The sequence below is a fragment of the Festucalex cinctus genome, chromosome 8, assembly GCF_051991245.1.
Source record: "Festucalex cinctus isolate MCC-2025b chromosome 8, RoL_Fcin_1.0, whole genome shotgun sequence".
NCBI lineage: Eukaryota > Metazoa > Chordata > Actinopteri > Syngnathiformes > Syngnathidae > Festucalex > Festucalex cinctus.
The window spans coordinates 12,623,370-12,639,772 of NC_135418.1; the positions used below are offsets into that span (position 1 = coordinate 12,623,370).

The window sequence follows — 16,403 nt, forward strand, 5'->3', positions numbered from 1 at the left end:
GAGGGTATATCTAGTTATTTGGATGAAATAAATTAATTTAATGTATGTAAATTCAAGAGTCAAATAGCCTGGGAGTACAACAGTTCTGTAGTACCGCTATGTGTTGTTCCTTAAAATGTTTACTCAAGCCAGTTATAGATAACAGCTCCTTTTATAACTTCCCGCATAACTTTTATTTATGTACACATGATCAATTATGTTAGGTATTCCATGCACATTTATGAGCGAGCACTGCCATCCACATCACAAACTGCTTAAATTGCACTTTCAAATAAGTCATGTCCTGAATGACCTGTAAGCCTACACACAAGCAGAATAAGAATAGATGCTTCTATTTATAGAACAGTTATGATAATGAATCATTGCCAAACACATTTATGATGTCCTACTTTTTTAATCATTGTGATTGTGTTTTTTTTTTTTTTCCCTTCTTCTTTCTTCTTATTTAGGTTGGGTTGTACAGTCCGGTGCAAAAATCTTAGACCTGTATTAGTTTTATTTTTAGAATGAACCCTTTAAAGCCACAAAATTCTAGGACACATACAGTTAGCAGCTTCCAAAAGAAATACTAAAACAATTTTCAAACAAAAAAAAGGTGTAATGGTGTATGAGTCCCTGAAAAACTAAAATGTTCAGAATCTGGATAAATGTGCTGACAAAGAAATTCATAATAGTTTTAATAAGTTAAAAAATAAGTCTGTGTTTTTATATACATTGTTATGGATAAATCATTTAGTGGTACCTAAACTGGTTTGGTTTTAAGAATCTAGAGAATTTTACACCAAAACTGGCGAACATGTTGGTTTGCTTTAGAAGTATAAATGAAAATGTAAAGCACTAAGGCCCCTCCTACATTACTCATTGTTTGGTATGGTGTGTGTTTATTAGAGCTAGACAGACTCGTTAGGCTTCCTTGTGTTAAAATATTTTAGTACCTAATGTTAATTGGATCACCCAAATCAGGTTTGTGCAGTTTTTCCATAACAGATGTCATTGAGTTACAAATCAACTAACCCGAGTCACTGAGCAAAAGCATTCCAACATTCTAATGTATGCTGGATACAGTATCTATCCATTTTCTTAACTTTAGCCTACTCCTCACAAGGGTCACGGGGGGTGCTGCAGCCTATCCCAGCTGGCTTCGGGCAGTAGGCAGGGTACACTCTGAATTGGTTGCCAGCCAATCGCAGGGCAGCTGGATACAGTATGTGCTTGCTAAATGTAGGAAACATAAGTTTGTTGGCATGTTTACATATCTGCTCAATTTTGCGCAACCAAAATATTAGAAACATCTCGCACAACATCAGGATAAGCAGTGCCCATTATTTGAAAAGGGAGATATCATTCAAGCTTTGATATTCATCTTGTTTGTGCTGCTCTTATGTCAATGACTGTCCTGCTGTTAGATATCGTAACTTCCAAAAGTGGAAAATTCATTGAATTCCTCTACTGTATATTATATTTTGTGACGCACGCACGCAAACGTGGAAGGAGAGATGTACGAGTGAAAGGGGGTATTGCATGCAAACCATGCTGCACCTCTTGAGATGGAGGTGGGAGGGGTGATGGTGCCTTGCTCATGGACACTTGAACAGTTGTCAGGTAACAGGCTAACATCTCTCCCCAAAACTAGTTGCTATATTTCACATTTTTTTTGGTCTGCAGTTGGAATTAAATTGTGATGTTCCTGCCCCAAAGCCCCCACATCCTTACAGATGAGCTACTTAACTTTTTGCAAATAAATAACCCTCACATTTTCTGTTGAAATGTGTCCCTACATCAAGAGGATTTAGTGCATGGCGATTGCCTTTTTTGCCAACTCAAATGGTATCACACTATTTTAGGATGATCTGGATTAAGTGGAATTTAACAGTGTATTTGTGTGTAGTCACAAGACTGAAGCATATGCTGAAGAGTCCATATAGTTTTGTTTTAGTGTATTTATTTTATTTTTTTTAATCGTTTATTTTTACCCATATATGCACAGTTATCTGTGTCATGAAATCGTAAATAAACATTAACTACTTTTCATTTTCGGGACTTCTACTATAGGATTCTATACAGGGGTGCACATAACAATTTTGGTGTGATTCTCAAATGAGCACACACAGTTGTTTGGTGTTCATTTCCCGCCGTAGACGCACAGACCTAATGTACAGTTTGTACACTCTTTTTAAAAAAAAAAAAAAAAAAAAAAATACTCAATTTTATTTTAAAGATGATTAAAATCATCTGGCTCCAGATGTATTTTTTTTAAAGTAACCTATACATACATAAAATATGTTTTTGTACCCAGGTGATTTTATTGTGTGTTTGGTGAAATAAAAATGACTAAATGCAACACACTTCGATCCATCCATCCATTTTCTTGACCGCTTATTCCTCACAAGGGTCGCGGGGGCTGCTGGCACCTATCTCAGCTGGCTCTGGGCAGTAGGCGGGGGACACCCTGGACTGGTTGCCAACCAATCGCAGGGCACGCAGAGACGAACAACCATCCACACTCACACGCACACCTAGGGACAATTCGGAGCGCCCAATTAACCTGCCATGCATGTCTTTGGAATGTGGGAGGAGACCGGATGCAACACACATTTATTTATTTATTTATTTATTTATTTTTAAGTGTACACTGAAAAAAAAAAAAACATTTCATCAAGTATCCGGAGCCCGATGATTTTATTTCGTGCAACCACTGGGCGAAATATCATTGAGTAGGGCACCCATTTTTGTGTGTGTATGTACTTAGACTTTAAGTCCACCTGGTTAAAGTCTCTGACCAATCCTTAACAACCAAACTATCACCACACTTTCTTCCCTGTAAATCTTAATTCTTCAGTTTACCAAGACCATCTCCCAACTTTGTGGTAACAGTTTGGGCAAGGTCCCTTCAAAACTTGCCAACTTACCTGATTCACGTGGGAGTCCACTGATCTGTATTTAATACTGGATAGCCTATAGGCCAAGACTTTTGAAGCCGTGAGGCCACCATATTACTACTCCCAAGAAACGTTTCTCAGCACACAATCCTGTACATTTCTAATATTGAAAATGACTGATTGGTATGGGGGGTGCTCAAAAAATCGATACGGCAATATACCGTTGCGGGCCTCATTACAATACACGTATCGATACGCAGGCATCAGAATCAATATTGCTCATTAACTTTAAATAGGCAGTTTTATTTATTTTTTATTTATTTATTTCCTTATTTATTTACTTCTAAACTTAACATGGCACATGTCTTAATGTACCAGTTTTCGTATATTTTGTTTAAAAACTAAGAATGTGTTACATGAAAAAAATGCTGTTTTTATTTCCCCAAATACGTAAAATAAGCACATTTTAGAGCTGTAATTTTAATACTTTGATATTTTTGCCCCTATCGGCTCATGCATATGAATACATTTTCCTGGTGTGTCTGTGAAAGCTGCTTCTTGTTCTGCAGTGTGTGCACATTTAAACCAGGCCTGCCGCTTCGTGGTAAACCAGAAGAGCTGCTAACAAAAGATATTTTTGTCAGTCAGCATAGCAAACATATCCTTTAGGTATACATATAACTGTTATTATAAAATGCAAGAAAATTAATGTAATATATCGGTATACGTATCGCCTTGAAGATCAAGTATTGGGATACATATGTATTGCGATACGTATCATATCGTGACCCCTGTATCGTGATACGTATCGTATCATGAGGTTGGCGGCAATACCCAGCCCTATTGATTGGAGAACATTTGAGACAGTATTAGGTAGAAACGGCATGATTTATGATGGAAATTTTTTCACCCCCAATTTGTTAAATGTGCCTTTTCCTGAAAGGTATAATTATTAAATATCCTTCTAAGGATGCGTTTGCTGTAGTCAGTTTTTCAAGGTAACTATAGTGTTACCACTTTCAATGTGTTTGTATGCTGAACTGACAGCCTACTTTGGGTGGAGGCATCATTCAGCCATTAATACTCAATTGTCTTGGTAGCCTTCGGGTTATAGTGAGGTCCTCCTCCAAGTTTGTTCAGTAAACAGACCAAAGTTTTACCCAAGTTTCCTCCTGAGTATGACAGTCGATTCACACCAAGATGTCGCAACATGTTTTTTCATCTGATTAGTTGGATGTAAAAGGAAATCTACTTAAGTGTGGGCTTTCTTTTTTCCTGCTCCACATCCTCATCAAATTCAAGAATGTTTGCACACACTGACCTGGATCTCTATTATCTTTTGGATAGCCGACATATGGACATGTTTAGCCTTTCTTCTCTGTGGCCTTGTGGCTGTTTTGGAGTTCGCAAAAGGAAAAAGAGGCCTGGAACTAATTTTCGGAAGGTGTACGAATCAGGTTCCCTCGCATGTTTTGAAATTAAAGAAGACCACAATGTTGGGAGAGAGGCTGGCTTACATTTTCAAGCAGGATCTAATAAGATTACCAGGCAAAACTTCTCAGCACCCAGCCATGAATCCAACATCCAAGGAGTCATGCCCAACATCGTACTTCAGGATAAGATTAAATGTAGGTCAGTGCTAAATTGCAATGCCATTTCTGTGGGCACAGGGGTGTCTTTTTGCTTTGGGGAGTTTTAATTAACGGAAAATCTCTTCTTTTTTTAAAAACATTGTTTCCAGAATTTCGGTTCTGTTCATGTTTGAACTACCGTACTATATTCTCCCATGTTTTTGTATATAATTTACCTAAAACAAATATCAAGAAGTTTGTCTTGCTCAATACAACAATGTAGTAGTTGAGGCACTCTGATAATTCCAAGACTGTCAAGTCATTCTGTGCCTTTACAAGTGGAACGAATTTTACTTCTGTCACACATCTACAGTAGAAGGCCATACGCGCCCCTAAAATAGTCCACCATCCGTTAAATATAGATGAGATGCTTGAATTTGTTTGCCAACACACGCAGTGCTTGAAGAAGGAAGCACTGATGGTCTTTGTTTACGACTAGTAGTTTGGTTTTTTTTTTGTGGATTTTTTGACAATTTTAATAAACACGACTTGTTTGAATCAAGTAAACAGTGACAGTCTAGTCCCACAGGCCATAAGCATCATAATGCAACATATAGGCAAACCATAAATACAATTCACTGCTTGGAACTATTTGTTTCTGTGTTTTAGTGTATTTTGCTCTACTATCTTTCAGTCAATTGATCTAACGTTATGAGAAAACTTTTACTGCATAGAGCCATGACAATGAACAAGGTCAAAGAATCGGACAAATGTTGCCTTATTACCACATATACAGTATTCTTATCTTCAAGATTTTAACAAAGATACAGTGTTGTGTGTATTGAATAGTACAGGACAGTCAACATCCATTAAGTCAGAGGAGTTTAATTGTACTCATGTCAGAGGTAGGTGAGTTCACGAGCTTAACAACATGTAGCTACAGTAGATGCTTCCAACCTACCAGATTGAAGAGTTATGAAAGAACGAGAGGAGTAATGTAAGTGGTATTTCATTCAATGTCACATCAGGTCTACGTGACCTCAAAGACCTAAATGTTGGAGTATGTGCAAAAAAAAAAAAAAAGTCAATTCCTGCATACTTATGAGGCTTTGATCATCCTAAGAGGCTGCCAGAGTTCTACCGTGAGACTCTTCTTACTTTACCGCACTAATTTACTTAATATTTATCACATAGAAAGCATTGTATTGTAGTTTTTTTTTCTTTCCGGTCCAACTTGTACTGGAAAGACAAATATTGGGACCTGCAGCTTGATTCTATTTTTGACTTACTTGCATTAAAATGTTGGTTTAAATGGGATACAATGATTCGATAGGTCTGCTATAATGTGGTTAGAATTTGGACAGCAATGCCTAACTAAAAACTATTCCCCACATGAACATGTAAGTTTAGCAAATTTTTATGAGTGTATGTTTGTAACAGCTGCTAGATAAAATACACAATCAAGTTTGCATGCATTTAGATCCACGTGTTTTTCTAAAAATGATAGACTGCATCCTAAAAGCTTTCTTTATGTAGTGTATCTCACGGTGCATGAGGACAGAGGGAGATTTTGTTCACTGGGTTTTTATGGCATTCTGGTTTTATATGTACTACAGCAACTCGTTTTTGTGTTCAGCCTCTCACAGCTCTCTGTCTCAATCTCTTTTCATGTATTCATCGTGTATGGATTTGCCCATGGAACAATTGGTTTATGTGACATTATGATTGACTGGGGGAAAGATCCATGGTATACTTGCCTATTATATTAGGGGTGGACAATTCAGTCAAAATTCAGTCATGATTTTTATTTTGGCTCTAGATTATCGAATAACAACAATTATAATTATTGTGCCGAATGGTGTGGTATGTACACTTCAGTTAGAGTTTCGGGCTAACTAACGTAGCTAAACACAACGCTGAGTCGTGGAGGCGAAAGTTCGCTTGGTGTCCGAAACGGGAAAAAAACGGAGAAGCCGTGGTAATTGCTAAGCTATCACATATGTTGACATGAAACACGGAAATAAGTGCTTGGGTAATACAATACACTTGTCACGTAGGTCTGGCTGGAACTGCATTATAAGGTGAGACTAACCAACTAAATAGTCAAACTAAATAAATACAAAAAAACGGGGACGTTGATGTTGTGCTGTGTTACCGATTTGGTCATTGTTTATTCAAATTTAAAGATGTTTGCATTTGTTTATTTTGATTAAACCCAGAAGATAATCAGTCTTCTTTCATGAGGACTACAAATATCACCGTGCATAAACTATCCAATCTATCAGCATTATTGTTTCTCCCAAATAAGAGTGCTGATGTTTTAAATGTAACTTTTGAGAACTGATTTTGATTTAGTAGCATTGCTTTCTTTATTACGGTTCAAACTGGAAACACTACAGGTCAATTAATCCAATGACACAGAAATCAATTAATAATCATGTTTGTTAATCACGGTTTAAATCATCAAAATGGTCATGATTATTATTTTTGACATTATCACCCAGCCTTGACTAGTTGTTGTTTGCAGTGGTCTAAAAGTGTACTGCATCATACAGATAAATGGTAAAATATTGGGTGTATTTTGTTGAAGCATCGGTGGTTCAGAACTCCATGTGGCACAGCATGACCTCTAATATCTCACCACTGGATTCTCTGATCCACTTTTTGAAATGCAAATGCTTTTCAACGCCACCCACTAGGGGTGTCACGATTCGCCAACTCCACGATTCGATTTAAATTTCGATTTTGGGGTCACGATTCGATTTTTTTTTCGATTTTTTTTTTTTTTTTTTTTTTTTTTTCTCCGCTCCCCCACTTTATAACACAGAGGCATATGCTTCTGTAGACTAAGGCTAGTCTATGATCATTGGTTCTATTCATTGTACAGTAAATCTTATTTCAAAAGATCGGCTACATATAGGTGATGCAATTTCCATATTATTTTTGTGTAAATTTATGTAATATATGATAATTGACATTAGGCAGGAATGATCAAATTCAAAGAATTTATTTACAATATAAAGTTAACCGTCTTGTTCTTACTGAAGTGTAAAATAAAAAATAAAAAAACAAAAACAAAAAGTCACAGTGGGTGCCTGCCATCTATTGACTGTTTTTGGTTACAACAGTGTGCTGTGCGTTCCTCTTAAAATAATGTGCAATGTGCAACAACAACAAAAAATATATTGTATCCAAAGTCATGGAACAAATACAGCCTGAACAAACTATATCCCAACATTTACAGTTGCTGGGCATACTGTAGCGTGGTTCAAGTACACTAATTAAATGTTTGAATCCAGCGTTTTCCAAGGCTGCAGGTCTGCTGCTATAAATAGACCTATGGATCTGGCGTTTCGCGCGAGCTGAAGTGTGTGGAAGTTTCACTGTAAATGAGGATGAAATAGTTGGTTGGACCGTTGTTTTCCCACTTCTAGTTGAATTTGATAAATCTAAATCTTTGTGATGCCTGCGTAAATGTCCCGTCATGTTTGTCGTGTTTCCCGTTGTTACGGCTGGCGGCTCGGGCCATTCAGTTTGAATGCGCCAGCGCGACACTCTGATTGGAGGACTGTGCCAGCGCGACACTCCGATTGGACGACTGTGCCAGCGCGACACTCCGATTGGACGACTGTGCCAGCGCGACACTCCGATTGGACGACTGTGCCAGCGCGACGCTATTGTGTATCCGTGTATTATACCCCTATTAGTTATTGTTTCTCCTCCGTTCTGTCAGTTCTGTCAAATGCGGTTATTATTTGTTCACCTTCCACTTTCACTCCCTTGTCAAACCCCTGCCTGAAATTTCAATTAAAACTACTCAGATGTTAAAGTCGACCCGTGTTTATCTACTCTATATTTTCTGTTATTGTGTTACTTCCCTTCCCCTTGACGAGCCGGGCGTAACACCGTGGCCGAGTACAGTACGCGCACATAGCATATCTTGCAACTGTGGTCTTTTTATCGACAACGTGAACGTTGTCGACATAACTCACCGGGAACGCAAAATGTTTCCAAACTGGTGACGAGAGAAGCGGGAGCGGCTTGAAGCACCATTGCTGTGTCTGTCCGCGCTTGCCATCATGACTGCAGGAGAAGTCAGCTAACAAGTGCCGTTAGCTAGTAGCTGAATGGCTGCGTCTCATTTGCTTTCCTGGGAGGTGGCGGTGGCGGCGGTGGCGGCGGGCGCGGGGGGGGGCATCGAATCGTGTGTCCTCTCTTCTATTTCGATGCTCGAAATCGTGACGTAATTTCGATCGATTTCGATAAAAAATCGAAATCGTGACACCCTTACCACCCACCCATATTGGTGATGATGTTATAGTTGCAAAGCCACGAGCAAGTCTGTTGTAAAGGAACACTCTTCCACCTTATTTAACAATCATGTGAAGAAGAGCTACACTGTTTTATTTGTTGGGAATTGCGGCAGCAAAATCGAAATGTATGTATGAAAGCTACCATTTCAGATTTGTTTGCCACATACATATGTTTAAAGGCAGTTGGTTGGAAACACACTTAGATAGTATCTTGTCATCTGCTGACAAAAGTGGACTTGAGGAAGGACACTGTTTTATACCGATATTTTACAACATCACCATTAACAAGGGCTGCACGTCATGCTGTTTTGTGCCTTTTTACAAAGAAGCATCTTTACCAGCAAAAGGCTATATAACATTGCTTCTGCTACAGACTACTGTACTTCATTTGTTAGTTTGTCCCACATACACAGACTGTCATGAACTCTCTGCCGCGTCTTTCCATTGTTACTGGGTTTACGTTGTGTTGTTCATTTTAAATCGAGCCTAAAATTTCTACAGAAAGGCTTTTTTGCCTTTCAAATTCTCTTTACAGAATTTACCTTTTCATGAAAACTTTTTTTTTTTTTTTTACATATCAGGGCGCATCTCAGCAGGAGTCTCACTCTATGCATCGCTCTCATGACCCCCAACCTGTCTTTCCGCTACACTCTATTTAACGGCTTGGTCAAAGGAGCCTTTGTGGGGGGCATTGAATTCATTAAGTCTATAGAGATGACAGTGTCTAACCTCCTGTGTTTAAGCCAAGCTGCCACTTTTTTTTTAAAATCCCATTTGAAATACTGGTCACATTTCCACTTCCTGTTTAGTTTTCTTTGAGTTGTAGTTTTGTAGATCTTCCTACACCCTATGAACATCTAAACTGTGCTGAACTATGACATCTATTGATGGTCCTTTTCTTTCCACCTCTGCCATGTATGAACCATATAACATTGTGGCAGTTCCTCCCTACAGCATTTAACTACTTTTCCGATAGAATCTTGGATGGGTTATGGGTAGAATCAAGACTTCTTGACTATCACTGCCTGAAGTGAAAAAAGTTGGAAAGTGTGGGTTTATGCAAAAGTATGGGTTAATGCAAATTGCAATATTTGGCAGAAAAAACATTCCGTTAACAGATTAAATTGGTTATTTTTTTAGAAATATGCAATGAATGAAATCTTTTTGGTTCCTTAACGCATACAACAACAAATATATGAATTACAGGCAGAACATTTGACTCTTTTTACAGTACCTTGTCTCTTAAGTATTTCTTTAACTTTATAACCGAGAAGAATGGGTATGCTGTGCAATCCCAAGGGAGGCATGTGACTTCAGGGAACATTACCACCCCCCCACCCCCCCACCCCCATTTTTCGTATTTCTTTAACTGCTTTATTTTTTTTTTTGCCATGAAGTGATTTAACCAGAGATGCCTTTATCTCACTTGTCAAAACACGTCATCTTTGACAAAAGTTGGGTTTCCATCCACTCATTTTGATCCGAATTTTCAAGACATGAAAATTAATCTGAATGGAAATGCCAGAAACTTGAAAAAGGGCCCAAAATTCGCAAAAAAAAAAAAAAAAAAGCTTTTACGCTTTGAGGGGGTGGATTTTGAAGTGTATCGAAAAAAGGAAAATGCGAATTTTGGCTCTGGAAACACTTCTGTTACAGGTTTTGCTAATAACAAGCTGGCAAGACCGGATACACGTCACACGTTTTGACCGGTTAAATCGTCAAACGTACGTTTTGTAGTCCCAAAGCAATGGCGGATGATAAAGTATGTTTCGGGGGACGACAAAACAAATTATTTTTGGAATTAAATAAAGAAGCAAATATTAATGCTATTTAGATGGGAAACAGCAAAGAAATGCTACGGTTAATCAAGAATTACAAAAACAATCTCACACGACCTCACACGACGCAGTCGCTTCCTGGTCTTCTTCTTTACTGGTGGATCACATCTCTTAATGGTGTATACCGCCACCTACAGCAGCGGAGTCCCCTCTCAATATTCGCAAAAGAACAACAGATGGAAACTGGCATAAGTCGCATGTCCGTTTTGCGCATTTTCACTAAATTCACGTAAATAATTTTGAACCAATTGGATGGAAACCTGACTATAGTTGCATTAGAAACAGGAGCAAATTTTAACACTGATAATGCACATTATGCAATACATTATGTATATTGGGTATTTTTTTATTTATTTTAATTTTTGGAAGCTTGGTCTGTCATTTGTACGCACACATGGTCTGAGGATGGTCTAAATTTCTCCGCGAAACATGCACAATTTCAAGTATGAAGATATTGATGAATCACACATTTTGTGCACAAATTAGTGCGTACACACGCTAGTAAATGAGGCCCATTGTGTTTAATAAAGGATGTAATTCACACAGAATAATGTCCTTTATGTCCTATTGAACAGCATTTACTGTTTCATAAGAAAGTAAGATTATCACAGCATTTAACAGGCCAAACTCCTGCCCATTATTGTTATTCTGAAAAGGCCTAATATCGGCGTTAATTTAGAGCTTGCAGCAAATATATAAAAGGGGATCTGTAATTGTGACAAAGGGGTGAGGGGAACTGCTTCATGTGAAAGATTCAGCAAGCCTTCACATGTGCTGCATGTAATGTAGAGTTCGCATTCACACATCTGTGATTAATCACTTGTGTCACTGAACATGGCTGCAGTGGGAGGCTGTCCCAAAGTCCCCACACATCTATTTTTACCATTTTTTTACCAACATACTTGTAACTGAGTGATTGTGAGATTAGACTGCTTAATCAGAGTTTGGGGCATTACTAATTCTATTTATTAACAGTTGATAGAAATAGAACTAACAGGACAAACAAATTTGTGAAACCAATATGGAAAAGAGCTGTGTGGCATTTTAAAGAGGGCAATGGGAAGATGGGTGTCGTGATCAACGCTAGTGTGGTTTGCTTTGTATTCTGAAGGGTATAACTGTAAACACCTTTACCATTGTCACCACTCACTGGCCAGTTATCAACAGTTGTTAAAAGCAAGTACCGGTCTCACTATTTACATGCCAAATGTCCTCACACATATGACAAATGTAGCACCTTCATGGGAGTGCGACATTGATACTTCCCTTTCTGAGCCAGCGTAAAAGAATAACGTAAACAGACATTGTGCAACATTCCTTAATTGTACTCCAATACAGTAATTCTCACCCAGGGTGTGATGACACCCGAGTGTTCCGTGAATGAGGGAAATATCCAATCACATATTTTGTCCCAAAATGATTTTTTTTTTTAAATTTAAAAAAAACAACAAACAGCGTTACTCCCTTATTTATGTCAGCAAAGTATAATGATGGCTAGAAAAATGAAATGCTCTTCCAGTAGGTAGCCAAACGTTAAAAAATGTGTCCACCTGTTGCCATTCATACAGCAAAATGTCATGGCTTCCTGTTACTTTATCAGCTTTGTATTCAATGAATTAAATACCCCAGATTTTGAGACGATCTCTTTATTATTTCAGTGCTCATACCTATGTTAATCTTTTTATTTGGTGGTGTGCCATGAGATTATTGTCATGAAAAATGTATGCCATAGCTCAATAGGTTGGGAAACACTGCTGTAGGACACATTCCAACAACAAAAGTGTCATAGTGAAAACAGTGATTTGTCTTCCTTTTCATCATCTTTGGAAAAACTTTGTGGCAATAGCAAGAGTTTAGTTTAATTTCCAAGAGTTTTTTATTTTGTATTTTTTTTGTGTGTGCTTACTTCCTCCTCTCTTTGAATGCTAGGTACAACACGACCCCCTCGTGAAGGAGAAGTCCCTGGTGTGGACTACAACTTCCTTTCAGTTCCGGACTTTCTGGAGTTAGAGAAGAGTGGAACCCTGTTGGAAATTGGAACATATGAAGGTAAATTTAAAATCAATCATTTGAATTGGTGTTTTTTTCCCTTTATACTGGATAGTAGGGGTGTAACGGTTTATGTATTCATCCCGAACCGTCTTGGTTTAGACGTCACGGTTCGTTGGATGCATTGAGACGAAAAATACACAATACAAAATACACTTCGTTGCAATGTCTGCATTCCAAACCAGGTGGCCGTAATGCGCCTAAATCAGTTTGCCTAAAAAAAAGAAAAAAAAAAAAAGAGAAAAAATCACGAAGAAAAAAAAATATTGACGTCTTAGCGTTCGATGAGATGAAATGGACACGATAGTTTTTTTTTTGTTTTTTTTTCTCCCAAACCTGATAAATGGTCATTTACTTACTCACTTACTTATTTTACGCGTTTAAACATTCAACTCAATAGAGCAGCTTTTTAAAAACTGCTCGGTTCCACGGTTCCAGTTCAGTTCACGTCTCAGGGATTCATAGGTGCAACTCTATCTCATTTTTAGTGAGCCACAGCAGTGTTCAGTGGTGATGAGGATAGTAGCGAAAGAGTACTAATATTAACCATAGTTGGGCTAACGGTATCTGTACGGTGCTTTTTTTTTTTTTTTTTTCGTACTATTTCATTGCTTATTGCTTTTGGAAGAATGGATATATCGGTATCACCAGGAAGTTGACTGGTGACCGTCAGTTTTGAGCGAGACAAACGTCTCAAGGTCTCCCGCGCAGTGTGAGCCGTTACACCTCTACTGTATACCTTTTCTAGAGATAGCAGTCCTATCAAGCAGTTCATTCCAATTTGATGGCGAGGTTTGCAGCAATAACGATGACCTGGCTAACATTTTTACATCAGAGAGCGGAGGTGGAGTTATGATCACTACCTTATTTTCATCAATGGTGTTGCATCATATGAGCTTGACAACGAAAAGAAACATAATCCATAGCTGGCCACTATTTATTTATTTCATTAAAGTGCATCATAATAGCAACATTAAAATTATGTTGATGATTGAAACCGATATCTTCAAAAAAGGATTTTTGCCCAATACCAGTACCTGGTATTGGTACTCGTCTATCCTTAATTCAGTTGGGTGTGGCTTAAAAAGTTTGGGAGCAGCTGAGTTCAAAGAATTATAGAAAGTATTCTCATGAAATTGATGGCCATTTCTTCTACATAATCCTCTAAAAGAAATCAAGTCACATTCCATCAGACAAACTCAAAACTCTATTTGCATACAAAGGCTTTGGCAAATCCCCCAACACTCGCAACACACACACATGGGCAAACAAAAATGTTGACCCCTCCCCTTTTGTCCTCTTACAAAAAAAAATACCCTTTTTTTTCTCTCTCTCTCTCTCTCTCTCTCTCTCTCTCTCTTTTTTTTTTTTAAATCCCCGGTCTGTGCCTCCCCCTCCTTGGTTGCCTAGGAAACTATTATGGGACACCCAAGCCTCCAGTGCAGCCCCCCGGTGGGAAAGTGATTACCAATAGCAGCGGCGGTGATGCCCCACTGCCAGACGGGCTCAGCGGTAGCCTGCCAGGCTCGCAAGACTCCACGCCCCGACGCACCAAGTCCTACAATGACATGCACAATGCTGGAATAGTGCCTGGAGAACTGCCGCAGGAGGACGACGAGGACCTCCCTGACATGAACAGTAGCTATACAGGTATGTCTGCAAGCATTGTCAAATCGGAATTATCTATAGATGCTAGATCAAGCAAGTTTTGCACCTTTTTAAAGGGACATTCAGTGATCTGTAGCACCATCTAGTGGTGAAAGAATAGCATTAGAAGCATGCAAGAGAACGCACACTACGGTGGCTCAGTGAGACCACATTTCGCAAGCCTACGACCAATTCTTATTTTGCATGAGCAAACGAACCTCTTGGCAAGCAACGCCGACTTTGCAGCCTTTGTGAAGCCCGGAATTCGCCGGAGCAGCTAACAAGAGCGGCTAGCGGTAGTTAGTCAGAGCCAATGTTCCCTCTTAAGAAATAAAATAAAATAAAAGTAGTAGTATCACGGGATATAGTGATACCCACCTGCTGTTGAAGGTAAGCTGCATTGGGCTGGTTGACCAATTAGGTCCAACACTCGATGCAAGCACCACCCGGGCTAACTACATTCACGAAGTTGTCCTTGGGACATCCGTAGCAGGAAGATGGCGGCGAAACATGGCAGTTCTAGTAAGGTGAGACTACACCATGTAATATAATTAGTGATTACTAGATCTACGGCATATTGTTGTGCATACTATTGACAAAACAGTTGGTTTTTAAAAACATTATTAGTTCACCACAACTAGATGGTGCTAGGGATTACTGAATGTCCCTTTTAAAGTGTTTGCTGGACAAAGCAAGGCACAAACAAACACTTTCTGACATTCATGTTCTGATTATGAATTTGTATTTGGGCAATCAACCCACATTTGCATACCACTGCAATTCACTTCAACACTTACACAACTGGGTTTTTACTACTTAAACTACTTAGAATTTCAAATTCCCTCTCATCTAAACAGCTTTCATGTTCACTAGTATGTAGGGGTGTGAATTACCTAGTACCTGGCGATTCGATTCGTATCACGATTCACAGGTCACGATTCGATTCGATACCGATTAATCCCGATAAGAATTTATAAGTCGATTGTTGCGATTTTTTTCCATTCAAATTTAGAAAATAATCAGTAAGCTTGTAGAGTGTAAGATTTATATGAAAATGTATTATTTATTTATCTGAAATTTCAGTCTTATAGAGGTTGTAAAATATTAAGGCTTAATGTTCCGTTCATATAACATTCTTCCATGCTCAAGATGTGAATCCTAACCCGAAGTCAGACGTTTTGTTGAATATATTTCCATTAAAAATGGAAGTTTAAAAATCGATTCACACACACACACAAAAAAAAAAAAAAAAAAAAAAAGGCAATGATGATAAGACGTTGAATCGGTAAGACTACCGAATGAACAATTCTGAGCTCTTAAAAAAAAAAAAAAAAAAAAAAAAAAAAAAAAATCGTTTTTTTTTTTTTTATTGAATCGATTCGAGAATCGCGCGATGTAGTATCGCGATATATTGCCGAATCGATTTTTTTTTCACACCCCTACTAGTATGTATACATTGATCTTCTACATGTCTAAGATGGCACTGGTGGCTTTATATTAAAAAAACAATTCTTTAATCTTGTGAACACACAAACTTAGGGGGGGAAAAACTTCAGCAGCAACCTGACAAAAAGTTGTGTATTTAATGTCAACTGTAACACTAGAATAGGATTTATCTTCATGCTGCTCCGTTTGGAATGGATAATCAGCAGGAGGTTTTGAGTGGTGATGGGTAAAGTGGGAGGCGATCATGAAAAGTGGCAGGAAATGAAAGCGAAAGAGGGAGTGGTTGGGAAGGCGTAGAGGGGGCACATGTGAAAAGAATGTGACTACAGAGACAGCAAGGGAGGATAACCTAAAAAAAGGAACTGTGGCACAGCACTTTAAGATAGAAGAGCTTCTTTGATTGGTGAGTAAGAAAGATTTCTTTGGGTTTGGCTATGTCTGTCTTTATCCAGCCACCCAAAAATATGAAATGCTGCCACCTGGCTGCAAGCAGCAGAGAGTGAATGACTGACCAGCTTCAGCTTTTCAAGTTCATCATTACTTGCTGTTTCACTTCAAATGACCATGTGCACATTGCTGACATCATTTCTGTTTTGTTGAAATAGCTCGTTGTGAATATTTCTGCTACTTCAACTAGTGCTGTCAAAGTTAAAGCGTTAA

The 16,403-nt window shown here is 38.4% G+C and overlaps 1 protein-coding gene across 8 annotated transcripts in view; it reads left to right on the forward strand.

Moving 5' to 3' along the window:
• Positions 1–16,403, forward strand: part of magi1b (membrane associated guanylate kinase, WW and PDZ domain containing 1b) — a 130,702-nt gene that overhangs the window by 63,165 nt on the left and 51,134 nt on the right. For all 8 annotated transcript variants that reach the window (XM_077530954.1, XM_077530955.1, XM_077530952.1 and 5 more), the window contains 2 exons: positions 12,531–12,650; positions 14,061–14,300. In XM_077530954.1, coding sequence (XP_077387080.1) covers positions 12,531–12,650; positions 14,061–14,300 — 360 coding nt within the window. The remainder of the gene's footprint in view (positions 1–12,530; positions 12,651–14,060; positions 14,301–16,403) is intronic.